Source organism: Silurus aristotelis, assembly GCF_946808225.1.
Source record: "Silurus aristotelis genome assembly, chromosome: 13".
NCBI classification, from domain to species: Eukaryota; Metazoa; Chordata; class Actinopteri; order Siluriformes; family Siluridae; genus Silurus; species Silurus aristotelis.
In genome coordinates this window covers 2,732,650-2,760,585 of record NC_139586.1, presented here as the reverse complement: position 1 = coordinate 2,760,585, position 27,936 = coordinate 2,732,650, and the positions used below count along the sequence as shown (strand labels likewise).

The 27,936-nt window shown below is 39.4% G+C and overlaps 1 protein-coding gene across 1 annotated transcript; it reads left to right on the top strand.

Moving 5' to 3' along the window:
* Positions 1-369: 369 nt before the first annotated feature.
* On the top strand, positions 370-27,675 carry col6a1 (collagen, type VI, alpha 1). Its single transcript, XM_083557809.1, has 35 exons — positions 370-698; positions 1,444-1,570; positions 1,759-1,962; positions 3,371-3,530; positions 3,856-3,969; positions 4,162-4,182; positions 4,298-4,318; positions 4,426-4,470; positions 4,562-4,615; positions 5,289-5,333; positions 5,444-5,470; positions 5,565-5,591; positions 5,675-5,719; positions 7,598-7,651; positions 8,328-8,390; positions 8,515-8,577; positions 8,800-8,853; positions 9,097-9,132; positions 9,248-9,310; positions 9,814-9,876; positions 12,534-12,596; positions 12,689-12,751; positions 12,833-12,883; positions 12,982-13,017; positions 13,542-13,604; positions 20,567-20,632; positions 23,200-23,235; positions 24,385-24,421; positions 24,832-24,840; positions 24,968-25,101; positions 25,187-25,296; positions 25,394-25,586; positions 25,682-25,856; positions 25,956-25,985; positions 26,432-27,675. The coding sequence occupies exons 1-35, from the start codon at positions 611-613 to the stop codon at positions 27,025-27,027; spliced, it is 3,036 nt and encodes a 1,011-aa protein (XP_083413935.1). The 5' UTR covers positions 370-610; the 3' UTR covers positions 27,028-27,675.
* The last annotated feature ends 261 nt before the right edge of the window (positions 27,676-27,936 follow it).

The window sequence follows — 27,936 nt, the reverse complement described above, 5'->3', positions numbered from 1 at the left end:
ACTGACACTTCTGTCTCCCAGGCCTCCATTAAAGATGAGAAAAACTTCTGCTCGTATGTGTTTTGCACAGTAGTTCATCACAGATTGGTTTTTAGACAGGACTTAAGAAAAGTGTGGAGATGGATAGGAGGAAATGCAGTTTCATTAGTGACCACAGAAACCTTCTGATCTTCCTGAGGTTCCCAACTATACACTAAACAAATGCCCCATACCAACCAAAACACCATTTCTTTTCTTTTTTTCTTTTTTTTTTTTTTACACAATATGGCTTCACAAAATTGTTCCCCCATTATCCTTCTTTGAAAAAAGTCTAGTGAAAAGGGAATGAAGACCACTGTAGTGGAGAATGGAGGGAGGTTGATGGTGAACTCCTCCTCCTAAAATCTTGGGGCTGGGCTTTAAGTCGCTCCTGTGGACCTGCGTACTGAGCGGACGCGCCATCCCGCCGTCCTTATCCACTACTCCAGCCCTTAAAACCCAACAAAAAATTAATTGAAAAATAAAAACAATAATAATTATAATCCTTATCGACATCACGAGCTTTCACTGGTCTTCCCTTTTCACCGCTTTGCACGGTCACCACCACCACCGTGCAAAGACACAACGAGCCATGGCGCAAAATCGGGTTCTCCTAGCGGCTCTTCTCCTCTGCTCGGCGTGTGCAGGACTGTTGGCTGAGGAAAAAATAAAATTCCGAGGTAATTCTCTGTTCTTTTCTATTTTAGCATAAGAAATATATATTTTTTGTTCTTTTTTTTGTTTTTTGCTTTACTGTTTAAACAGTTGAGAAATGTGTATTGCATTTAACGGGGGTTTGGAGACGTTTTTGTGCGCAAAGCTTCGTTTACCTGCATTGATTCCAGGGTTTGATCGCTATAATATTAAATAGATCTTACTGTTTTCTGTGTAAGAAGTAATTAAGAATGATAGGTGATGGTTGGGGGGTTTAGAAGCGCAGCGTAGTGGTGAAGACAGGGATTGGAGTGATGCTGCGTAAAAGATGGATGAGACGCCAGATCTTATGTACATCCTATGAAGAACGCAGCACCTTAGAATAACCTGGTGATGATTTGTGCTTTAAGTTATGAATGCTTTAGTTTGAATTGTTGCACTTGACCAACACCAAAATGTCAAAACAATCCCATTCGAATCAGGACAAAATGTGCTGCAAGTGATTTTCTTTTATTTGCACTACCACTTAGGAGTCATGTGAGCAGATCATGTGATGCACAACCCATCACTAGCTGGGCAAGATGGTGGCTTTGAGCCTTGATTTTGGATTGGGGTTGTGTAAAGATCATTCACAATCCGCATCATAGCAGCATTATAACAATCACCAATGAATATGTCGAAACATACATAGTGTAATATTTTCAGACGACTGGTTCACCTGTTGGATTTTGAAGTGTGCACTGGTCAAACGCATCATTCCTTTCATTACAGAATGCCCTGTGGACTTGTTCTTTGTGCTGGACACGTCAGAGAGCGTGGCCCTCAGAGATGTGGCACACTACTACATCAACAAGATCAAAGCCTTCGCCCAACGCTTTATCGACGAATTAAAGGATGTGTATGTATTTATTGATGTATATGGCACTCATGACATGTTCATTCAGTGCTTTTACTACAGCGAAATACCTTCAGTAACTCTGAGTTGCAGCTTAAATAATCATGCAGTTGATCAGACCATAATAAATCCTTCACATATTATTTTGAACAACTTTATTATACTAACAAGTGCCCTGTATTTTGCCCCAGTCGCCAGCCATGTGACCGCCTCATAACGTGGAACTCCGGAGCTCTGCACTACAGTGATGAGGTCGTTCTGGTGAGAGGATTGGCCGAGATGAACACGGTGGGTCGCAGCAACCTGAAAGACGCCATCGAAGCCATCAAATACATCGGCAAGGGAACATACACCGACTGTGCCATGAAGCAGGGGGTTGCAGAGCTGCTGATAGGGTATGTAAAGGCCTGCGGACGTTTCGCGTGCAAGAACAATGGTTTTATTCGATGCGGGAAAATACTCAATACTCAGTTATAATGGAGATTCATCATAAATATTAAATGCTCTATAATGGACAAATGGCTTTTAGCACAACAATGGAGAAGCAGGCATTTGTGATGTCGAACAAATAAAAACCAAATTCAGTCATGTCAGAACTCTCAATGCAAAATGACAAAATATACAATAAGGACAAACTGGAGATTTCTAACTGTATATGGTTCTCCCCTGGGACCGTTTTTTTTTTTTTCTTTCATTTTCATCTTACTAGCATACACCTACTAAATTGACTGGTGTTTGTACCTCTTCATGATTCCTTCAATCTTGATAAAATCCCAAATTGTGGCTACGCTGTAAAGCGTAATCCTGCCACCACCACCGTGCTTCACTGTGCATTTTATTACAAAAGCATACATATGGGGTTTGTGCACACCAGACTATAAGGTTGATATGTGGCTTTTTCGAGCCTCCCATTCCACAATTAGTCCTCATTTGAGGTCAATATACTGTAACCTTCCTCTTTTCTGGGAAGATGTTCCCCTAGATTTCCACTAGATAGTGTGCATGTCAAGATTTGATCAGCTAAAGGGTGTTACTAAGGACAGGAACTGATGGAGGAGGAGGTCAGCGTTACAATTGATCCCAGTCGTGAACTCTTTCACTTTTTCCCACCCACGCAAAGCATATCTTTATTATCCAGCTGGAACAGGTTTGGGTCTCTTAGTTTAAGCAAAGGGAGAATTTCATGCTACCACATCCATAGACATTCACTACAATTGTGTACACTACATATGGCTGGAAAAGTCTGGTGTCCCAATAGTTCTATAGGATACAGTTTTGGGGAAGAAGCACATATGGCTGGAAAAGTCAGGTGTCCCAATACTTTTGTCCATATAATGTGTATATATACACATATAGAAGACCTAAACATGTTCCAGCATGACAATGCTGCTGTGCACAAACACAGCTTCATGAACACATGGGTTGGAAGATGTGGAAGATCTTGAGTGGCCTGCTATAGAGCCCTGACCTCAAATCTTTGGGATGAACTGGAACACTGAGTGCACCTCAGGCCTCCTTCCTCCTTTATCAGTTCCTGGCTTTACTATCACCCTTATGTGTAAATAAGCGCTCCACAAGGAACATCTTCCCTGAAGAATGAAGGTTATTATAAGAGCAAACGGGAACTAAATTTGCAATTAGATTCTACTAAACTTATTAACATTAGTATTGTATTCTTGACTTTTGTACGTGTTGTTGCTTTTTTCCTAAACCCTATTTGAGTGTTTGTTGAGTTGTAGTTTAGAAATGGATGTAGTGTTTGTGTACAGTTTCATAACATCGTACCCTGCTCTCTGTTTCCAGTGGCTCGTACTATAATGAGAATAAGTACATGGTGGTTGTGACGGACGGTCACCCCGTCAGCGGTTATAAAGAACCCTGCGGAGGGATTCAAGAGGCGGCGAACGAAGCCAGGCATCATGGCATCAAAGTGTTTTCCGTAGCCATCTCCCCTGGCCAGGAGGTACAGTAACAGTCTCTGAGCCCGTCATGATTATTGCATAGTGGTAGCTATGATTTTGTACTTTTGGGCAGATGGTTATGAGGTCAAATCCCAGCGCCTCCAAGGTGCACCATGCTGGGCCCTTGAGCAGGGCTCTTAACCTTCAACTTGTGTAATTGAGATATTTGTAAGATACCAAATGCCATGAATGTGAACTTTATATTTTAAGCAGTCTAGATATGAGATGGCCAATGTTTTATATCTGTATATTAACCACTAAATAGAGATTGATTCTAATGACGATTCATGGTATTAAGTTTTCTTTTCACCTTTAAATGCTTCTTAGGAATCCAGATTGGCTGCCATTGCCACGGACTCCATGTACCGGCAGAACTTCACCGCCGTAGACGCCACCAGTTCCCCACAGATGCCCACGATCCGCAGTATCATCGGAATAATCGTGAGTCTGCCTTCGAAGAAATTTTAAGTTGAGCCGTAAAATTATTCGAATTGGAATTACGTTTTCATTAACTAAATAATTTCATTTTAATTCAAATGTCATTTCTTTTATTTAGAATCGAATAGAACAGTCTATTTACGTTTTGTTTCCGCTAACGTTCACTTTGTTTCTCTTCTCTAAACAAATCCTCAGAACAACGAAACGAAGGATGCGGTACGTTACGTTTCTAAAACCTACTTTGTTTACAAATCTTCACATACATCCGTCTATCGTCTGTGTGCGTTTTCAACAAAATACTAATAGCGTGAAATTTCCTTTTCTTTTGCAGTGTTGCTCCTTTGACTGCATTGTGAGTATTTACTGATGACCTCATCATTCCCACAGACTGCTGCACTGGTTTTTACTGGTATTATATTATTATAATAATGGTTTTATATGATGTATTCTTTTTAACAGGCACTCAGTGGTGATCCTGGCCCTGTTGGCCCCCCAGGGTACAATGTAAGTAGTAGCGTATCGTGTTTGTTTTTTCTTTCTCCTTTCGCATTTTGGATTTTCAGCATCACTAATTTTCCTGTTATGTCTTTGACAGGGTGAGCCTGGTAGACAAGGCCTTCCAGGAGAAAAAGGAGAAGCTGGGCTACCGGTAATTCGCCAGTTATACATCATATCACTATCTCTATCACAGAACAGGTTCGAATATTCACACATTCCCAGGTAGGAATTGTGCTCCCAAGGTGTTCTTCTTCCTAGTCATGGAGTAGGTCATATTTTTAGCAGTTTTTCCACTTACATCCGGCCTTCCGAGGCAGGATTCCCTCGAATTCCCTAAGTACGCCTGACGTCTTGCGGCATCTCCAGCTGTTTTAGTGTAACAGCTTTTGCATCGTACAGATTCACACATCGCAGTCTTTCACCCCACGCTGTCCTGGAACAGCACCAGGTTTCCCATTAAACAGCATACGTTTCCTAAGCCAGCAGTTCCATTACCTTAAGGCCATGGTTTATAACTGGGTAGACGCCGCAGAATTTATAGTATAAAGCAATGATAAATACACAGCAGACCATAATCCTGGGTAAGCCTACAAAAATCTAGGGATTAAACATCGCATCATCACAATGCTGTAAATACGGACATTTTTTTGAGCACCAAACTGAGTACACTGATTCTATAAATGTGACCGATTTGCCATCAATATGTTAAGATGGCATGGTTTCCGAGTTGCTCGCTAACCCCTGGGTGACCGATCATAAAAATAATGATCTTATCGCAAACCTGTTCTGGTAACATTTTATTATTTTTTTAACTCTTTTATTAGGGAAAGCTAGGTGATCCTGGTCCAGTCGGTTACCAAGGAATGAAGGTTCGGATTTCTACTTATTCTCCAAAAAAAAAAAAAAAAACGTTCTTCTTTTTGACCTTTGGGAATTGTTCTCTGATATATTTGCTTTTTGTTGTTGTTGTTGATTTTAGGGAGACCAAGGAGAAAGAGGACACAAGGTGAGACTATAGTTGAAATTCTGGTGGACCCGATTTGGTTGATACGATTTGAGATTTTTCTTCCACGATATTCAAATTGTCTTTTCTCATGCAGGGAGAAAGAGGTAACAAAGGCTTCAAGGTGAGGCGACAGTTCCTAATTAGGGCACGAATTCAATTCTTTTGCTCAAGTTCTTGTGTAATGTTGGTCATTTCTCCTTGCAGGGTGAGAAAGGACAGGTCGGAAGAGACGGAATCGATGGGCGAAAGGTAGGTTTGTTTTTTGTCTAGTGTGCGTTTGTGCGTTTCTGTAATATCTTCTGCCCTGTATCTAAGAGCTACATTATATGGACAAAAGTATTGGGGACACCTGACACCTGATTGGGAAACCATATGGAATTCTTTTTCCAATCTGTTACCCCACAATTGTATAGGACGTCTTCGGATGCGCTAGCATTACATTTCAGGAGAATCAGGAGACCCAAATCTGTGTACAAAGCCAACATCATGAAGATATGGTATATTATTTGGGTTGGAGTGCAGGATCTCGAGTGGCCTGCTATAGAGTTTTGACCTCAACCCCAGGCCTCCTCTCTTCCCTCAACACCAGTTCCAGCATCAGTACCTGACTAACGCCATTGTGGCTGAATGACCACAAACGTCTTTCCACAAGATTGGAGGTTTTTATGACAGCAACTTGGGACTAATGTGGAATGGGACGTGTTAAAACAAATGACTTTTGTCCATATAGTGAAGATCTGCACATGCTGCAGGTTGAGGGTTTTATATTATTACTATTACTATTATAACAGCGTTGGCACTGCTGACTGTTATGGAAATCGATGTGTTATTTCAACACGAACGGTGCAATTATTATAATTTTTTTAATCTTTTATATTTTGAATGAACTTCGTTACTGTTAACGTTTCATCTACGCACTTAAAAGGGACAGATGCAGCAGGACAGATGTGTGCTGTTTTTGTTCCGCAGCTGGAACAAATTGAAATGGTTGTTAAAATGGAAAACAAGACTAAAAGAGAAGGGGAGAAAAACAAATGTGGGAAAATAGAATACAAATTTACTAATATTAATACATATATATTTATATAACATTTATATATATAAAATATAAATAACCATCAAATATCCAAACCAGAGCATTCGCTGTAAATTTTTTTTTTTTTCTATTTTTTGTTTTTTACTTTTAGAGCTAAACGGAGCTTCAAAATGTTAAATAGTACGATGGATAACGATAACCGAATTGAAAGTTTTTGTCCTGTGTATTGTGCTTTTGTCATTTTTCTGCTTCATCAATGAAAAACCAAAACGACACCTTTGTTCTTTTTTGAATCAATAATGAAATAAAAAAAAAATAATAATAAAAATTATCACACAAAGTGTAGTTACTAAAACTGGTCTGGCAGGGTGGGGTTAAATTGGGTGTGGTTAAATTGGGTGTGGTTAAAATGGGTGGGGTTGAATTGGGTGGGGCGTGGCCGGATGGGGCGTGTCTGGACTTTTTTTTTTTTTTTTGTGCATGAGATAACATTGTAAGAATGTGTGGGATGTGTGGGAATGTTCCTGTCACTCTCTTGTTGTTGCTATTTAAAAGCTCTTAGTGATCGATATGAACTTCTCAATGTGAAGCCATAATTTAATTTCTGGGGTGTTCAAGTGTCCCACACAACCGAATAACCCAAATTTACAAAGTGGGATGGCAAGAAACTGAAATATAAAAAATTGTTCGAAATAATTAGTATAAAAAAATTGTTTTTAACGTTTTTTAAACATAATTGTTTCATTTGCAATGAAGTGAAAGTACGCATACGTGTATCGGTGTCCCATGTACATTACAGCAGTGAAATTATTTTCCAACATTGTACACATGTACACGGCTTGTCATAAAGTTGTGACCCTACAACTATTATATCAACTCAACAAAAATATCGAAATAATTAACATTTAAATAAGAAAATTTTTTAAAACCGGTCATATCCTCTAATACATTATATCAGGAGCTGCTTCAGATACCTTTTTTTCTTTCAGTACTCATGCTGTAGGAAGACCCTATCTACACATTTCCTCCATATTGTACTCTCTGTATCAGGCTCAATATTTATACTGGACTGTGTTTGTTTCGTCTTACAGGGCGAACCAGGGTTTGACGGCCTACGAGGTTGCAAAGGGTCACCTGGGCCGGATGTAAGTCTAAAATGCCTTTATGGGATTTTGAAGTGTGTGTGTGTGTGCGTGTGTGTGCGTGTGTGTGCGTGTGTGTGTGTGTGTGTGTGTTTAATACATAGGTTCTGCTCTGTAGTATGACTTCATCAGGGCACAAAAAAGTCAAGGATCCCTTATAATGCTAATGTATACTCTTGCAGTGTTGCCATGGAAATCAGACAAATATTTAATATGAGTAAGTGTATTTCAGGACTTTTCTTTCCTACGTCCAACACCTGCTGCCGAATAACATGTAGCTAGAGTCTCTGCAGTTCAGCTGGTCGAGAGGCAGCGTTTTTTTCTTATCCTTAGCCGATTGGATTAATCTCCGGAGGTCCCGCCCCCTTCAAACCAAAGGCCTGCATTTTTATTTGTCAGTCAGGATCTATGGATTGAACAGCTGTTTATGCTCAGCTTGCATCTGGAGCGCAGGACTGAGGATGTTTGCCTCTCCGAGAGCCAAACATTTACCAGACCTGACATCCTGGCCACTCTCTGAGATCATGCACTAGACTGTTTAGACTTTATTTACATTCTTTAATGAGTTCGATTATAGACAAACGTGACCGTGTGTGATGTTTTGGGTCGCCACTTGGTGACAGAAACTTATAGTTCTAAAACATTCTACGTGACATTCCTTTCTCTTTCTGTTTTAAAGGGTACTCAAGGAGAACCAGGACCAAAAGGAGACCCTGGTCCTTATGGGGTTAAAGGTGCAAAAGTAAGGGAATAAAAATGCAAATGCATTTGAATTGTTTTAATTGATAGATATAAGAACAATAGAAATAATGAGTCTGTTCTTGAGAATTGGGCTTTTGTTTAAACCGAATGTGACTTCCTGTTAGGGAGAACCTGGACTTGATGGTGGAGCAGGGAGACCTGGGAACTATGGACCCAATGGACCTAAGGTACATCACTTACAATCTTTGCTTTTACTTATAGTACTTTGTAAAATATTAAGTTAATAGTAGGCCATTGGTTAAGATGTCAAACTTCTGGGTTCTTGAGCAAGGCCTTCAATCCTCAACTGGATAGGCAGCGTTACCAAGCTGGCGTTATAGTGTATAGAATCTATGAGAGCCACATACTTTTTAAAGAATGATTCAGTTATATGCATTTTTATTCCGCAGGGTGACAGAGGACCAAGAGGATCTGACGGGGATAAAGGAGAAAGAGGAGATGATGTACGTGTATTGGTTTCTTCTGCTGTTATTTTTATATATACATCTACATCATTGTCTGCTTGCACATGCAAATTGACCTGATTTACCCTCAAAAAATGTACTAATTGTCTGTAAAGTCTTGGCTACACTGATGACTGCTCATGTGTGTCTCTGGTGTTACATTTGTATGTTTGTGTAGGCGGACGCTCGATATATTTTTGGCCAATAATAACTAACAGTGATTATGTTTCCTCTTTCTTTTAGGGACCACAAGGACCGGATGGCCCGAAAGGCGATAGAGTAATATTTACAAGAATTTTTCATTGGTTACTTCGCCCACCCGCGTTTTCAGCAGGGTTCGGTGGCGCAGACTCGTTCTGTGTAAACGGTATTGCTTTTTGAATTCTTTTTTTAGGGTACGCCAGGGGAGAAAGGCGAACAAGGTTCCCGTGGGAACAGAGGACAAAGAGGACTGGCTGTAAGTTGTTCTGCTCCTCTTAATCAGCACCCATGCCTTATCTGACGTTTAATAACGTACGATGTTAGCATAAAGTTAGCATCTTTAGGATATATATATATATATAGTGCTGATCGTTCAGGTTCTTCATTTCCATCCAGGCAGGTCTTTTTTTTTTTTTTTAACAGTAATGTCTCAGTATCTTGGCATCTTGAGTGTTTGATAATGCATGTGAAAAACACTGAATCTTTGGATCTGTGGAAGGAAATTATGGAGGAAATGGTTAAAAAAAAAAGAAAAAAGACATGAAATATAAAAGGAAGTTTATTCTCTTCCATTGCAACCTTCTTCAGGTTCTTCATTGGTTCATGCTCATTATGCACCTATTTGCTCATGTAAAAAGATTTAGGCATTTAGAATGAGATACATCGATATACCAGAGTTTTAAGTGGTCATTCTGTTCCAACCAGTTCAGGTGTGTAATGACTGATCATTAGATAAAAGTGTGTTTTCGACCTTCACAGGGTGAACCAGGTCCTCGGGGCGAGCCTGGCCGTGAGGGATCAGCTGGACTAAGTGGTGACCCAGTAAGTGACCAAGTCATGTACACTTTAATTAATCAAACCTGAAGCCTCTTCTGTTCATTACTAGTCAACAATATGTAATTTTCTACATAGATCCAGTGGCCCTAAAGTCAAAATCACAGACAGCTTTACTATATTTTTCTCTTCGCTGCAATGAAAAACTGTTGAATGATTAAAAACATGGAATATGCAAAGACTTGACCATATGATTTGTGAGTCTTCTAATCTTCGAAGAGGGCTGAAAAGCAAGGAGCTGATCTCAGAGCTCAGGCATTTCGTGAGCCACCCCCCCCCCCCCCCCCCTTTGTCTAACGTCGCAGATGTTGGATGTTGCACACCAGAGAGCAAAGGAAGAGTCCATTTCAACTGATTTAGATGATAAGAAGATATGTACGAGGGAATATTTGTAAAAACAAATATCAAATTGTAAATTTAGGAAGATTTATAATTTCCTGAGCCTGGCTGCTTCCCAGATGCACACAGTAACGCGATCCAAACCTAAGACATGTTTAGCCTTTAGATACGTGTTTATCAGATTAGCAAATCATTTCTGCTGCTTTTGTCTCCCAAAGTTAATAAGAAATATTTTAGATTACGCTCCGAGGCTGCGTTTACTCAAGTTGCCGTTTCCAAGTTTTGACCATTTTCGACCGTTTAAAATTGACTTTTTCACGCACAGAGGCCAGCTGCCGTGCAGTGTCACCGTGATTTAGCAATGCTAATCAGAATTTCATGCTAAATTAGGTCAAAATCTAGAAGAAAAATTGTTCCAGGTTTTAACCTCGTTAAACTACATTGTTTTTCAAAAAGAATGAACCGATTTCATTACGCAATATTTTATTAAAGGAAAGTAATACAATCTACAGTAGAAAAAGCCTTTTTTTGTTTGCTTCTAGCTTTTTGGTAACAATTTGGAGAAAAAACATAGATGGATATAAAAGTCAGGTGTCCCAAAGCATTTATCCATATAGTATCAATGAGGTCAAATGTTGAAGTCTAAAATGACAGGATTTATTGTAATATGGTTTTGAAAAACTTTGCATTATTGAACCATGCTGTAGCTTTTCAATAACTTCAACCAATGACACTTATAATTCTCGACCTCTTTAGCCTGTACTTGCTATTTAACTTCCTTTCCGGAGATGTGATCATCGCAGAGAGTTTAGGCATGAAAAGTCCATTAAATTGTATTACAATGATATTATACCAGGCTAATATTACATATACAACATTTATTGGAATACCATTGAATTTCTATTGAATTGGAGACAGTTAATTGTGACAATGTGTTTTTTTTTGACCAACATAAAGGGTCTTAAAAATTAAAGTAAAATGGCTGAACTGCCAAAATATAGTAGTATAGAGGAAAAAGATAAGATGTTGGACTTCTGATCAAAATGTTATCAAGTCAAGTTTATTTCACAACAGACATCGTCTCAAAGCAGCTTTACAGAATTTTAACAGTTAAGGTGAGCGATGTGTGTTTACCCTGATGAGCAGCCATGGCGACTGTGACAAGAAAAAACTCCCTTAGATGTTATGAGGAAGAAACCTTCCGAGGAACCAGACTCAAAAGGGGAACCTCATCCTCATTTGGGTGACATCAAGAGTGTGATTATAGTCTTTAAACACTACAGAACACTGGAGAGTGAGAACTAACATGAGCACTGGAGTGTGTGAGTACCGTCCTTTCTACAGTCTTATACAGTTAGTTGACGTTGTGGAACCAGGAGCTACTGAGCAACTCATAAAATAGCTCAAGATTTGAGATCATCACAGATCCAACACCAGCTTCTCCATGCCAGAGCCTTTAAACACTGAAAGGGGTCCAAAGCTCAAACTCCACATAAAGTGGGATCCAAATGGGGCTGGTACGTCTTTAGATGGTTCGGGATGTATGCGGGGTTACCATCTACTTCTTTAAAGGTCCACAATCTTCATAAGGTGCTTTACCTGCCCAGTCTCTGGAACTATTTTAACACTTAATATAATCGTTTTACTGAGATCTTTTGCTACTACACTTGAAATTGAGCTTAGATGCACCCAATTTCCAATTGATTGTCCTTAAAACGTTTCACCAGTATGATTAAGGTCTATTTGAGTTAAATGTAGCATATTCGACTTAATTTTAAAGTAGCACTCAACTGCCTTTATGACCATTTTGGAAGGGAATTTGTAGAAAAGGGAATTTTTATGTTTTGCAAGTTTCCAAAGAACCCAGTGGCTCATAGCATTTTTTAATTTAATATTCATGAGCAATTGGTGATCAAACAGCAAATGGGAAAAAAACACTTTGATTAGGGAAGCTCCCAAATGTCTCTGGAAGGATTCTAAAAGTAGAGAATGTTCCAAAAGGACGCTTCTCACATGACCTTTCTCCATGGGTTAGACACGTTTTGTTGAGAACGACTGTTGAGAACCTGCTGAAGGTTTTTAAACAAGAATGATCCTGGAGTGGGTTTTGGTATAGGAACATATTTTCACATCATCATATTTTCAAGTGCAGAGTAAAGCGTCTGATTACATCTAGAAATGTTTGAATATTTCAAGATTTATGCTTATGCAGCTTGTATAATGGGGTATTTCTATTGATTGATTGATTGAAAAATCATAATATATGAAGTTATTTTCAATTTTGTCCATTTCTCATCAAATTTTAGGGTGAGACAGGAAAGTCAGGGCCTCCCGGTTACCGTGGTGATGAGGGCACCCCAGGACAAGAGGTAAGAGATCTAAAATAGAGTTAAAACATGGCGATTTATGCTGTATTGCGTACTGATAACAAAAAATGTTTATCCTTTCTCATTTTTTTCAGGGTCCCAAAGGACCCAGAGGAATAAAGGGCGCGCCGGGAGACAGAGGCCTTATGGGAGAGAGGGTGCGTTATTTTTGCATGAAAATTAACAAAAGATGCAGATTTTGACAAACAAACTACAAACTGAGTTTTTGAAATCCGTAGGGATCAGATGGATCAGCAGGAAACGGAACGGAGGGTTGCCATGGTTTCCAGGTATAATGATTACTGTCATAAAAATGTTTTTTAAAAATGTTTTATGAGAGGTTGATGTAACGTTGTTGTTTTTTTGTTGTTGTTGTTGCGTGTTATAGGGTTATCATGGTCCTAGGGGAGATCCTGGAGAGCCTGTAAGTATCAAGCAGTCACTATTTTGTGCTTAGTTTATAATCAGATTTAGGAAGAGCGTTATTGCAAAGTATGTTTGCACTTCATTTAAATTGAATTTGTAAAAAAAAAAAAAAAAAAAAAAAAAAAAATTTCAGTAAAAAAAAAGCTGCTTTTTTTTGTTACAATTTTTTATAAAAGATAAATAAAATAAAAAAATTTTAATTAGTATTTTTTTTTTAAAATAAAAAAAGGTATTTTTAAAAAAATCGAAATAAATTAATAAAAGGTATTATTGCGCATATGAATAAATAAATAAATAAATAAATAAATAAATAAATAAATAAATAAAAAATTGGTATTGCATATATCATTCATTTTATTGCACAATGGGGAGAGCATTTAAATATTCATGAGGTAGATTACCTGGTAGGGAAAAAAACCTTTCTTGTAGTGATCAAAAGAACATACATGATGAGATTATACATGAAAAAGTTTCTGTAGACTCTAAAGCTCATTGCTTCATTCATTCTCTCATCCTTTTCAGGGAAGCAAAGGAACTCCAGGGCCTAAAGGCGATGACGGAGAACCTGGTGATCCTGGAACTGACGTGAGTACCTTTGAAGACTCAAACTAGTGTAGTGGTAACTAGTACAATTGCTGTTTTCTCACCAGAAAACCGAATTGCAAATACCTTCTTCCACCAACGCCTGCTGTCTGTCTTTCACTTCCTTCCCTTCCCTGCGATATCAAATGGTTTTTCTGAGACCTGCGCAGTTTTCCTCTTTGATGATAGTGTGGTTGTTGGCGCCCGATTCTAGTATAGGCAGCTGTGTGTATCTTTTTCGGACACAAGAAAACACGATGCGGCGGGAAACCTTCGTCAGATAAGGCATTTGTTTCATTCGAAAAAACTCTCTAAAAGGAGAGTGTTTGGTGGTGTGGGAAAGGTTTCGAGGATAAATATAAACGTAAACGTCTGCTGCGCTAAAAAACTAGACAACAAGCCGAATGCTTAAATGTTGAATGAACTGCCATTGGGTTATTTGCAGAAAACGTAGATTCTGCATAATGTGTTTCTTCAGAAAATCCAGGTAAGGTTAAGCCAAGAATTCGTTTTGTGGATGCCAAAATCCTCAGCTTCCTTGCCCTTGGTATTAAATCCCATATGTTTCATATCTGAACCCTTCAGCCTTTGCAAGATTTGGAGAACTAGTGTTTTTCTTTAATATGTTACCAAAATATTATTCTGGCGTTGCGATTTCGTTTGTATTCGATTCAGGCAGGATATCACAAGTTTCTCTTGGAGTTTTGTGGTGTATTACATGCAAGTAGGGTGAAGATCGGTGGGTGAGTGTGGAAAAAAGTTGTCTAAAAATTATAGTCCAATGAGGAAAGCGAACTTTGACACCCTATATGCTAAAAAGGTCAGATTTATAACTAACCAAGACTATTGTTGCAAGGTGTGTTTGACTTCATTCATAAGAAAATGTCAATATAAGACTTTCTGGATTTAAGCAGTTAAGCTGGAATATACTCTAGTTTACTTTATCACAGTGTGGTTTATACTTCAAAATGTGTAAGTCTTCGATTAAACAGCAGTAAATTACATTTTTTCAGTCCCTCTGTGTTTACATGATGTTGGAAATCTAGTCCAATTGAATAAACACTACAGTCCCTCCGGGTTTGTTAATGAAAAATGTCTGAGAAAAGTTCAGCTAGGCGCGTCATGCGTGTTGTACATGAGTTATGTGGGCTTTGGAAGTCTGCTTCTAAAGAAGTGCTAGACTGTTTCTATGTATTATCAAGCATTTGGCTTCTATACCAGTTTGTGTGCATTGGCGAACCTTGTGTCTTGATAAAGTTTGTGTTCTCCAAGCCAGATATGGTAATAATGATAGAGGGTGTTGACTGGCACTCGCACTAGGACTTGGGCCAAATGTTCTCTGCCTTACAATGTAAAATCATGCAAGGTTGCGTCACATATTGAGCCCATATGGTGACTTTACAGCTGGTTAATTGAATCGACAAGTAATGACAAGTACATTCAGTAAGCTTTTGATGAGCCATTACACTTGTTTGTCTTCCAGGAACGAGATCTTGTTTTGATCACTTTGTTCCGATTGATTATTTGTTGATCTTCGTAATGAAAAGTGCTTGAAATTGTGTTCTCACGGCATCTCAAAATACAGCTGGATGTAAAAAGTGCAATAGGAAAGCATTGTGGTTTGTTCAGCTCGATCAAAGGCTGCGTATACACATTCAAATTCTTCCTTATCTTAACATCTGTACCTCCCAGTGCTTTCCTCTGCACCGCAATGGACAGAGCCTAGTAACAACATATGATATCAGAGGGACTTTTTAAAAGCTGAACATTGTGTTTGCGAAAAATGTAAGAGTTAAAATGGAAAACATTAATTCTTAACTCAAAACTATTATTATATCCATCTTAACAGAAATAATCTGACCAATCTGAGTGATACAATATACAAGCGTTTCGATTAAGGGCCTTGTTTTTGGCCTGAATGTGCAGCAGCAGATGGTTTGGACTACAGTTATATTATTCTGACAATAAAAAAACGTTCAGTGATTAGCAAAATTGTTGTGGTTCTAAATGTGGTTTTACAAGCAAGTCCAAAAAGTCTGGTCAAACCCCCTTTTTGTTTTTGTCATAGAAAATAAATTGGTAAAAATGTTAACTGCAGAAAGAACCCACAATAAAGCTCTTGTGTTTTCTTCTGACAATAAAAGACATCTTGCGTTAACATTTTAAGTACATTTCAAGTAAACACAAATGATTTGGCATATTATCCAGTATAGTACCTGTGTTTTTAAATCGAAATTCATGAATCGATATATACAAGTGTTTCATGTTAATGAACAATAGTATTTTGCTCATACTCTGTATTGGTTCAAGAAGAAGAAGACGGACATGTCTTCATATGTGTCTTTAGTGTCAGGTTTAAAGTCAACAAATTGATTCAAAGTTTATTCAAACAAGATCAGGCAGGTCGAAAATACCCTAGAATAATAGCTAGAGAGTGTCTAATCAAAAAGGCAAAAACAGAAGAATAAACCAGAACAAACAAAGCAGAGATTAAGACCAGAGGTTTAGAATTGTAGACATGAGGCCCAAGACTAGAAATAGACTGATTGGAGTGAATAAATGCCGGCGTTGATGAGCGAAACCAACGTAAGCCAGGAAAGTTTTTGGCGAATTTGAAAGGTCTAGGGGTTCATTCACAACGAAGCAGAATAGGGTATGACCTCAAGTACAACCTCACTGGCTAGGAGCAGGTCTGTTAGGATGTGAAGGGTAAAGATTTAAGTCAAAAATGTACTTGACCTCCCTCATTACCTCAGGCTTGTTTTATTACCAGTCAACAAGGAATTGCATTTGTCCACTAGAATGAGTCTAACAGGTTTCAAGGTACCACCCCAACTGTTTAGTGGTCTTTTATATCAACCTCCTTACAAACTGATTATGGATGAAGCAGGGGTACAATCTAGTAGTGCTACAAAAGTTGCATTATACAAGTACCATACTGTGTCCCACACAAGACCATTACTGTCAAGTAGTGTCCCCTTCTTGGCAAATATCTGATTGTTATTTCTGTGGTGTACAATGTTCACCATCTGTTATTCTTTTTCCCAAAACTGTCCATTCCTTTTCCACCATTCATTCATGTTAGGGCTGTCCATAGGTAAGAAATCACTTGAGACAAATAAAGTTTATTAAACCAGCTTACACTGGAATAAGGTCAGAATAGTTCTTGGAAATGGCTTGGGACATTCTGTGCTTTTTTGGCCCACAGCAGATAAGATGACCAGGGTGATTAGCCTCTTTGAAGTGGTGACCCTTCCTTGAGTGCAAGTTTTATAAACACCAGTATACCTTAAGTGGCTCTCACTACAGCAGAGAAAGAGTTCTGCAGTAGCTGGAGGCTTTAAGAGCCTGATATACCTTTAAGCAAAGACCTCTGAAATATAGCCATCCGATCACGCTCCAAACAGAAGCTGTGGATAACCACGAAGGTGTGTGCACTACTAAAGTCTAGAGACTCCCCCTTCAAAACGGGGGACAACACGGCCTTAAGAAAAGCAAGGGCCAAACTGTCCCATGCCACCAATGAGGCTAGCGGTTGTCTTCACTGACATCTTCAACATCTCCCTGAGCAGCGCCGTTGTTCCTACGTGCCTCAAGACAACGACCATCGCCCCCCCCCCCCCCATGCAGAAGAAGTCTACAGTCTCATGCCCCAATGACTATTGTCCCATCGCACTCACACCCATCGTAATGAACTGCTTGCGAGAGGCTCGTCATGAGGCACATCAAGACCCAGCTACCACCCGCACTGGAATCCATGCAGTTTGCGTATTATCCAAACCGTTCCTGCCCTCACCCACCTGGACAATAAGGACACAATTGCATTGTGGCTGACCCCCCACACATCTCACATGCACTCTTCACCCCTGTACCATCAGGAAAGAGGTTCAGAAGCATTCGTGCCCTCACATCCAGACTGTACGACAGTTTTTTCCCTCAAGCCATCAGGCTCCTCAACACACATAAGTTTATTTTATTATTTTATTATAACTATATCTTGTATTTATATTTACAAGTAAACTCTTGTTTACAGTTCTTTTTGCACATTGTACTGTATAAAACATAATACAGTCGGTTTACTGGCGCCGCTGTTTTGTGTTTTGTGTATCTGTCCTACACTGTCTTGTGCCTTGTGTTTGCGCTGTTTGCACTTGATTGCACACGATGCACTTCATGTGGCGAGGACAACTTACTTTAGTCCATAGCTCTGTGTTCTGTATGTAGCTCTATGATGTGCCTCTTTGTTGTGTGAGGTCGCTCTATGTTGTTTTATGTAGCACCAGGCTTCTGGAGGAACGTTGTCTCATTTCACTGTGTTCTGCGTCAGCTATATATATATGGTTGAAATGACAACAAAAGCTTCTCGACTCGATATAGAGTTCTATAGGGCAGTCATAGGGCTACAAGCAGAGTGGCCATCTTCTAACTGCAATTCTCTAGAAGGTCTCTAGAGGAGTCAAACGGCTTTTAAAAAGATGAATGCAATTAGCAATATATATATATATATATATATATATATATATATATATATATATATATATATATATATATATATATATATATATGACTGCAGCCAAGGCTCTGGCCAGGAAACCATATTTAATGGTCCCATGAAATCTGTAAATTATATTTTATGATGCCAAAGAAGTCCTGGAATAATGAGGCATTGTGTAGGCTTGATTATAAATAAGTTCTTCTTGGTGTGTAGTGCTGATAGAGAGTGTATGAGGTTGTTTAATGCGAGGACCTTGAGCTAGATTTGTTGAATCTCCAGAAAGAATCAGACCTGATATGATGTAGGGAGATTTTTATGCAGCACTACTGACAAATGCGGTAGTTGAGAACCCTCAGGGATCCGACCCACCGCATTAGCACAACACAAAATGGACACGCTTTCTTGAATTGAGAAACTTATTGATCTGTCACTCCATCGTCCTTAAGGAGGTCTTGAGGTCAGATAATGCGTCTCCTGTATGTCTGAAATTCACATTCACATTTGCGACATTTAGCAGACGCCCTTTTCCAGAGTGACGTACAAAAGTGCTTGTCTGAAATACCATGTCTGAATCCCTGAAATACTGAAAACTAAAAAGTCTGAATACCACGTCTTAAATGTCTGAAATACAAATCCATGGGTCTTCATGGGTTCTGGGAGTTCTATGTGTGATAGTGGAGAGTTGACTAAGCAGCATCATTGACTCATGTCCTTCTTAAGGACGATGGAGTGACAGATCATTAAATGAATCTAAGTTTGTTTCTTCAGTGTCACAAGCAAATTCCCTTGTACAAAAAACAGCTCTAGCCAACCGTGGACATCTGTGAGCTCATCCAGATATGAAGCTTGAGCTTCCACAGAATGTGTTACTCCAAATTTGTCTTCACTTTGCACAGGTGCTCTCTGGTATAAATGGGCTAGTCAAATAATGCAGCCATTGCCTTTTAAGGATGGAAATTCAGTTCCATTTTTGGCATCTAGATCAGTTTATTTGGAATGAGCACCACCATTGTTAAAATAATGTACTGTTATGGAATGGTATGAAGAAGCTAAACAGCCTGATTTCTTCTTAGCCCAGACTGTGGATTTATTCATCTGATCTGGCAGTCATGTCTTGTGTTTACACAAAATAAAGGTCTCGATTTTACATGCATTTAAACATAATATTTTTTTAAAGTCTATGCTGCTGATCTACCAGAATGTAAAATACAGTTGCGGGTGTAATGAACCAGTTGGGTTAATTATTCTGTTGTCCTTTTTGTCATGAAATTTATCTGGAAGAAAAACAGATCGCGCACGACGTTCAATCCAAGTGCAGATCGTCCAAATGCAAATGACTCATAAGGACAGGGGACAGAACTGAATGTCACGTTTATCTGGATTTCATAATAGCTTCATTGGCAAGATCATGCTTTTGATAAATCTTAGACTATATTCCTTCCACCACATATCACCACTTGCCGTCAGTGCATATGTTGAACTATTAGACACAAACTTTTTGTTGTGTGCAGGTTAACACTGTTTATAGGGCCTGTATGGTGTCTCTGTCAGGCTACATTACAAATTTCAAACATATGGGTCACGCCTGTGTCTTCTTCTGCTTGAACATATGTTCTTAAGGTGCTAACCTTGTTCTGCTCATGGGGACTATTTGGAAATGTTATTGTAAAAAGGCAAATGTTTCACAGGGCTTCTATGTCGAATTTCCTTCAATAAAAGTGCAAGGAACATTTCTTGTGCAGGCTGATTACCTTAAAGAACTTAGCAAAGTCTGCTAGTCAGTCAGTTTTTTTGCTAGCTGATGCTTTCATTCAAATATTTTGGACTGTTCAAAGAGTGTCCTGCATGAGACAAACCATTTCATGTGTCATATTTGAACCTATTGTTTGTAATACTCTCAGGCCACTGTGCTAAGCACATACTTCACACAGTTTGCTTCATTTTCTTGTCCTCGGGCTGCTGAAGGGGTCTTCGAGATGTCCTGTCAGTCTATATTACAAATTTCAACCATATGGGTCATAACCTTTTCTTCCTCTGCTCGAACTTACGCTCTCAAGAAGAGTGCTTTGTAATGGACTGTGGATTTGTTCTTGTGCGATTCGAAATGTTTAATGGGGCTTCGATTTCATCCAACGTCTTACATACCCATTGGTTTCACATTGTTGGATGCCTGTGGAAGTAATCACAGCAACGCAAAACAATCTTTCACATGGTGACTCTGAGACTTGTCGGCTTTCGTGTGGAATTTGAGGGCAACGGGACTAGCATGAGCAGCAAGGCAGCTGTAAAAGAACCGCAGCTGGTCGGGATTATCCGACCATCCTGAACGTAATCTTTCCAAATGCAAGTACCGCTGCTTTTATATGAATACGTATAGTGAAGAAATACAACACATTAATACATTTCTACTGCATTTCTACATGGGTTTATGCCAATTCACTGACTTTGGGTCTCCCTATATATTTTGCAGAACACTAGTTCAGGACAGCCAGGCCCGAAAGGACCGAAAGGACATAGAGGACCTGAAGGACCACCTGTGAGTAAAAAAAAAAAATAATAATAATAATAATAATTGTTTGATCCTGTCATGTGACAACTTTGATTCAAAGGGCAGTGTAACGCACTACTTTATGGATGCAGGAAATTTTTTGCCCTGTTCTACATACATCAGTTTAAATACACCTACGATTATCTGGTGTTTCTGCATTTGACAGGGATGAGAAATTACACCATTCCTCCACCCTGACACCACAGCCGATTTCGCTCTCATGGATGTCGTCTGGTTTAATAACTGATAGTGATGACTATTTTTTTGCACGACTTGGGAGACTTTCGGACAGATTACAAACCACACGAAGTTTGAGGACACAGTGTTCAGTCCCTAAATCTTTCTAGTATTATTTCTGCATGTGAAAATAAAAACCTGAATTGTTTAATGTTTAATTTAGGTGTGTACAGTCCAGTATTAATACAGTAGAATTTTATTTATATATATATATATATATATACAGTGAGGAAAATAAGTATTTGAACACCCTGCTATTTTGCAAGTTCTCCCACTTAGAAATCATGGAGTGGTCTGAAATTGTCATCGTAGGTGCATGTCCACTGTGAGAGACATAATCTAAAAAAAAAAATACAGAAATCACAATGTATGATTTTAAAACTATTTATTTGTATGATACAGCTGCAAATAAGTATTTGAACACCTGTCTATCAGCTAGAATTCTGACCCTCAAAGACCTGTTAGTCTGCCTTTAAAATGTCCACCTCCACTAAATTTATTATCCTTAATTAGATGCACCTGTTTGAGGTCGTTAGCTGCATAAAGACACCTGTCCACCCCATACAGTAAGAATCCAACTACTAACATGGCCAAGACCAAAGAGCTGTCCAAAGACACTAGAGACAAAATTGTACACCTCCACAAGGATGGAAAGGGCTACGGGGAAATTGCCAAGCAGCTTGGTGAAAGAAGGTCCACTGTTGGAGCAATCATTAGAAAATGGAAGAAGCTAAACATGACTGTCAATCTCCCTCGGACTGGGGCTCCATGCAAGATCTCACCTCGTGGGGTCTCAATGATCCTAAGGAAGGTGAGAAATCAGCCCAGAACTACACGGGAGGAGCTGGTCAATGACCTGAAAAGAGCTGGGACCACCGTTTCCAAGGTTACTGTTGGTAATACACTAAGACGTCATGGTTTGAAATCATGCATGGCACGGAAGGTTCCCCTGCTTAAACCAGCACATGTCCAGGCACGTCTTAAGTTTGCCAAAGACCATTTGGATGATCCAGAGGAGTCATGGGAGAAAGTCATGTGGTCAATTGAGACCAAAATATAACTTTTGGGTCATAATTCCACTAAACGTGTTTGGAGGAAGAAGAATGATGAGTACCATCCCAAGAACACCATCCCTACTGTGAAGCATGGGGGTGGTAGCATCATGCTTTGGGGGTGTTTTTCTGCACATGGGGCAGGGCGACTGCACTGTATTAAGGAGAGGATGACCGGGGCCATGTATTGTGAGATTTTGGGGAACAACCTCCTTCCCTCAGTTAGAGCATTGAAGATGGGTTGAGGCTGGATCTTCCAACATGACAATGACCCGAAGCACACAGCCTGGATAACCAAGGAGTGGCTCTGTAAGAAGCATATCAAGGTTCTGGCGTGGCCTAGCCAGTCTCCAGACCTAAACCCAATAGAGAATCTTTGGAGGGAGCTCAAACTCCGTGTTTCTCAGCGACAGGCCAGAAACCTGACTGATCTAGAGAAGATCTGTGTGGAGGAGTGGGCCAAAATCCCTCCTGCAGTGTGTGCAAACCAGGTGAAAAACTACAGGCAACGTTTGACCTCTGTAACTGCAAACAAAGGCTCCTGTACCAAATATTAACATTGACTTTCACAGGTGTTTAAATACTTATTTGCAGCTGTATCATACAAATAAATAGTTACAAAATCATATATTGTGATTTCTGAATTTTTTTTTTTAGATTATGTCTCTCACAGTGGACATGCACCTACGATGACAATTTCAGACCCCTCAATGATTTCTAAGTGGGAGAACTTGCAAAATAGCAGAGTGTTCAAATACTTTTTTTCCTCACTGTATATATATATATATATATATATATATATATATATATATATATATATATATATATATATATATATATATATATACGGTATATATATATATATATATATATATATATATATATATATATATATATATACGGTATATATTGGACACACATTCTGGACCAGTCTTGAATGTTGTCTTATGAGTTACAAGCCTGGAGGAAGAGCCTGCTTGCTCTCAGGCACAAATTCCACCATGCTTTGCTCTGGACGACGTCCACAAAGGAGGAGACTCCTCTACCTCAAAAATGCTCTTATTTGGAGTTCGATGTCTCTTGAAGCAGCTTATCCCTGGCAGAGATCCTGCTGTGTAAGAACACTGAAAGGCTTTCTGGCCAGTGTTATAGAAAGAGCAAATAATGTTAGGATTTGCTTAGGTGGTCATTTAAACATATATATGTGCTTTATACATATTGTAATTAGTATATATTGTTTTTTAATCTTTTCTTTCTAATGACCAGGGACCTCCTGGACCTCCTGGGCCTCCTGGTGTTGATGTAAGTTCTCCCTGATTTCTGAAAATAAAAACATTTATATATTAATATTATTAAGTTCTTCGAGTAGCAGTGGTATAGTTCAGTATGAAGTAATGTGGATTGAATAAGTTGTGATAATATTATTTACTCTTTAAGAATTAATCAGAACCAAGTGTCCAAAGTGTTTTGAAAGAAAGCCTGGAGTATTCTTTCCAAACCATGTTTCCAGGCCAGGAGCTCTCATTCGAAGGGACGTTTTGGTGCGGTGGAAATTAAATGGAACTGTTTGACTGTTTCAGCCAGTTGTCTCTAAAGTATTTCTTTTTTTTTTTTTTAACTGCTTGAACGCTGGAATAGTTTCCCATGGATAATGTTATCTGGTTGTCATTAGTTAGCTTGCTAGTTGGAATCTTCTAGCTAAGTTCTTTGGAAATCTACCTCTGTTTTAAATAATAATTCAGTTTCAACGATTCGACAGAGACGAAGAATTTGATTCAAATGAATGAAGAGCAGGTAACGAATTTGTGTACACCAACTTCTTACATTCCAAAAGTATTGGAACACCAGGGCCTGCTATAGAGTCTTTCCCTCCATATGTAGTTCTTTCCCAATCCACAAAGTTGTATCGGATGTCTTTGGATGGATACATATTCCATTCACTTGAACTAGGAGACCCAAACCTATCCCTTGTCCACAAAGCCAGTTCCATGAAGATATGGTTTGGAAGATCTTGAGTGGCCTGCTATTGAGCTCTGACCTCAACCTTATTTGGATAAATTGGAACACTGACTGCATCCCTGACCTCCTCACCTCACCTTACACCAGCACCTGAGTTTACTAACGTCCTTGACCACATACTCAACAAGCACCACTCCAAATCTAGTGGAACATCTTCCCAAGAGAGGATGGTATTATAACAGGAAATGGGGAGCAAATGTGGAATGCGATGTTCAAAAAGCACATACCGATGAATTTAGTATAATTTTAGACCATTTGTTACATAAGCGCTCTGTACATCTAGAGATACAAGTCATAAAATATGCTTTTAATGAGAATCATGCTTTTCAAATTCTTGCAGATGCAGATGCTGTATGAAAGAGTTTCTGGTCAGATGAAGTTAAAAGCAAGATTTATTATGCAGATAATTAGCTTTTTTCCCTTCTTTTGCAGGACTGTGAGATCCTGGATGTCATAATGAGGATGTGCTGTGAGTACGCTTTTTTACTTTTTTTTTTTTTTTTTTGGATGTCTTTTGACCCACAAGATTTTTCCAAAGCCTATAAATTCAAACTGAGCAAACCCCTGTCAACATTAGACAGACTTAGATAGCTTGAAGTAACAAAAGACAACAAGGCATCCTGGGAAACCAGACTATGGTCAACTGTTTATCTAGGTCTCTGAGTCATTAGCAGTATATGAACAGCCATTTTTTTTGTAAATTCTAATTATAATGTACTATTCATTTATTTGGGGGTTGGGGTGGAGATACAATTTGTCTGTGCATAGTTAATTTATAATCTCAATTTTATTTTTATTTTTTGCTACTTCCTGTCACACAGTGTAATGGAAAATCTAATTCTCAAGGGTTTATTTTCTTTCTTTTTTGTTCCCCTGCAGCTTGTTGTGGTGAGTAGATGTTTCTTCTTTCGCTTTGAAATATGCAATAGGAATGGACCCTAACACTTTTTGGTTTGTATCAGAACTTGCGAAACCGTGGCTGAAATTGACGTCTGAATGCTTTGTGTTTGTTCAGAGTGCAAGTGTGGACCCCTGAACATTACCTTTATCGTGGACAGCTCCGAGAGTATCGGCGCTAGCAACTTTGCCATTGCCAAGGACTTCATCATTGCTGTCATTGACCGACTGGTTAGAGATCAGCAAGTCCGAGTAAGGCTCCTAAACAGCAATAAAAAGAATGAAAGCTTTATGTGTAACATTCGTAGCGAAACATTGTGAAACATGTTGTGTGCAGTTCAGCTTGGCGGAAAGTCATGTCGGTGTGGTGCAATACAGTGGGGAAAAGGCTCAAGAGGTTGTGAAGCTTCTGGACCCCCACATCACAAATATTACAACGCTTAAGCAGTATGTGGATTAAACACATCATGGAAAAAGCTTTCATTTGAATGTATTGACCGATCTGCCCTTCCATGTCTTATATATGTTCCCTTTCGTAACTCAGCCATATTAAAGAGTTGCGTTGGTTGGCTGAAGCCACTTACACCGGAGAGGCCCTCGAGTATTCATGGAATAACATGATTAACCAGCTGGGCGCGGACCACTCGAACAGTGTAGTGCTGGTCCTGACTGACGGCCGGTCAGATACTACCCGAGATAAAGTTCCGCTAGACACACTTTGTCGCAGAGGTCTACAGGTAACAGCAGGCCACTACACTTTCAACAGCTGTAATAATTACAGTGTACACTTTCTAAGTGATACAACTTTTTCCTTTTTTTTTTTTTTTTTTAGGTTGTTGGAGTAGGTGTTCTGGACTATTCAGGTAGACAGCCCAACAGCGATCAGGTAGGAGACGTTAGCTGCTCAAGCGATCCAACTAAACCGGGCGCCTCCTTCGTCCTGAACAACTTCGGCATGCTGCTGGACGATACTTTCCTCCAAAACGTGACCGAACAAATGTGTAAAGGTGAAATTCCGAAACACGTACATTATAACGCGTTCCTTTTAGAGGTAGAAACGAATCTGTGCGGGACACGAAAGTAACGTTTTTTCTTTCGTTTTTCAGAGAAGAAGTGCCCGAGTTACACGTGTCCAAGTGAGTATTTCTATAATCTAAAACCTATAATTGAAAAAAAAAAAGGTATTATGTTTGAGATAATGTTGAGACCAATACACTGTAAGGCTAAAAGTATAAGGACATCATATTTGTATGTAGTTCTTCTCCAAACTGATCACAAAGCACACAATGTTGAATTGGCAGAAATCCGCAGTAAACAAAAACAAACAGAAAGCCTTCCCAGAAGAATGGAGGTTATTCTAACAAGAAATGGTGGACTAAATCTGAAATATAATATATATATTTTTTTAATCAGTAATTGAACATTTGTAATTAGTCAGATGTCCACTGACTTTTGCCCACACTGTACATTTGCATTATTTCATAATTCGCATTTAGAGCTGCTACAAAGCCTCTGTTCTTTTTGCTATGGAACCAGCAACAGGAGCTTTCTGTTTAAAACACGTACCGAATCTGTGTTCCAGTTTCCTTTAAGGACCCCACAGACATCCTGGTTATGATGGATAGCTCTGCTAGCGTTGGCGCCAAAAACTTCGAGCTGACCCAAAACTTCACAAAAAAGCTGGTGAAGCGCTTCCTGACGGCCGAGAGAGTGAGAAACGCTCGGGTCCGCGTTGCCGTCGGCCAGTACAGCGAAAGCGCCAAACTCGAAGCTGCCTTAGATCAAAATTACACTGTAGTGGCCGCCAAGATCACAGAAGCCAAGTTCCAGAACGCAGGAACGCAGGTGACCGAGGCACTCAGTTTCGCCATTAACCAGTTCAGGGGAGGCCCGACCAGAAAGAAGAAGCTGCTCTTGTTTTCCGATGGCCGCTCGCAAGGTATGAACTCTGGGCAGTTAGTCGAGGTGGTAGGGGAAGTTCACAAACAAGGCATTGAGGTTTTCGTCCTGGCTGTCGAGAATCAGCTAAATCAATACAACCTGCACGTCTTGGCAAGTCGCGGACGGCCCGATGACAACATCTACGCATCTCGCCATCTAATCAGGGCTCCTGACTATCACTCGTTGCTTAGGGGAGTCTTTTACCAAACTGTGTCCCGGAAGATTTCACTGGATTGAGAAGGAAGTAGGGATGCGGTGTCTCCTGAATAAGCAGATGTTTGGGCAGCGGGAGGGGGTGGGGGGTGGTCTCTAACAAGTACGTAATGGAACGGGGCAATAGAGCACAAGTAACTTTTTACATTTTTTTCATTTCATTTGATTGTGATCCATATTTCATCGTACATCATGTAGGGATTCTCTGCGTTATATATGAGAGGTATGTCATTTTATACGCCTTTTAAAGAGTAAAGGTATCAGTTAGATTTCCTAGAAGGTTACGACCATTCGTATACGATACTTTTTTTTGCGAAACAACTTGTCTATAGTACAGAAAGAAGTTCTTTATCGAGATAACACGTACCGTCGCCGTCATCCTCGCCTTCATGCTCGTCTTCTCGGAAACAGATCGTCTTTCTGAAGCCCGATTTATTACGTTCCCATGCTTTATGTCCTTGTTTTTATTTGAATCAAAATTTCATTTGAATGTAAATTTGGTGCTACCAATGTACACTCAGGCTACATGCAAAAGCAAATTTGTTATTGTGCCTTCTATTTTTGTTTGGTTTTTTTAATGTGTACAATTTTCTACGTTATAAACGTATTTGAAATTAATCATGGGGATGGCTGTAGAGGGAGTTTTCAATAAAGAATTCTTCACCCACTAAACCTGTGTCTTGTTTAACAACGGGGAAGTAGTCAAACCCTAGTAGGGGGGGGAGGGGTCAACACTTTTTTCCCTCGCCTTTATCCGAGTTTGTGTATGTTCGTTTCTCCAGTTCTCCAGAACATTCCAACAAGTCGTTCCAACATTCTTTCCCATAGTTTTTACTTTTGTATCTGTTGTTGCTGAAGTCCTTTGTTTATCAGTAGAACATCACTCAGAACTCTTTCTTCTTTGACAGACGCAAACTCATGTTCCATGTTGTT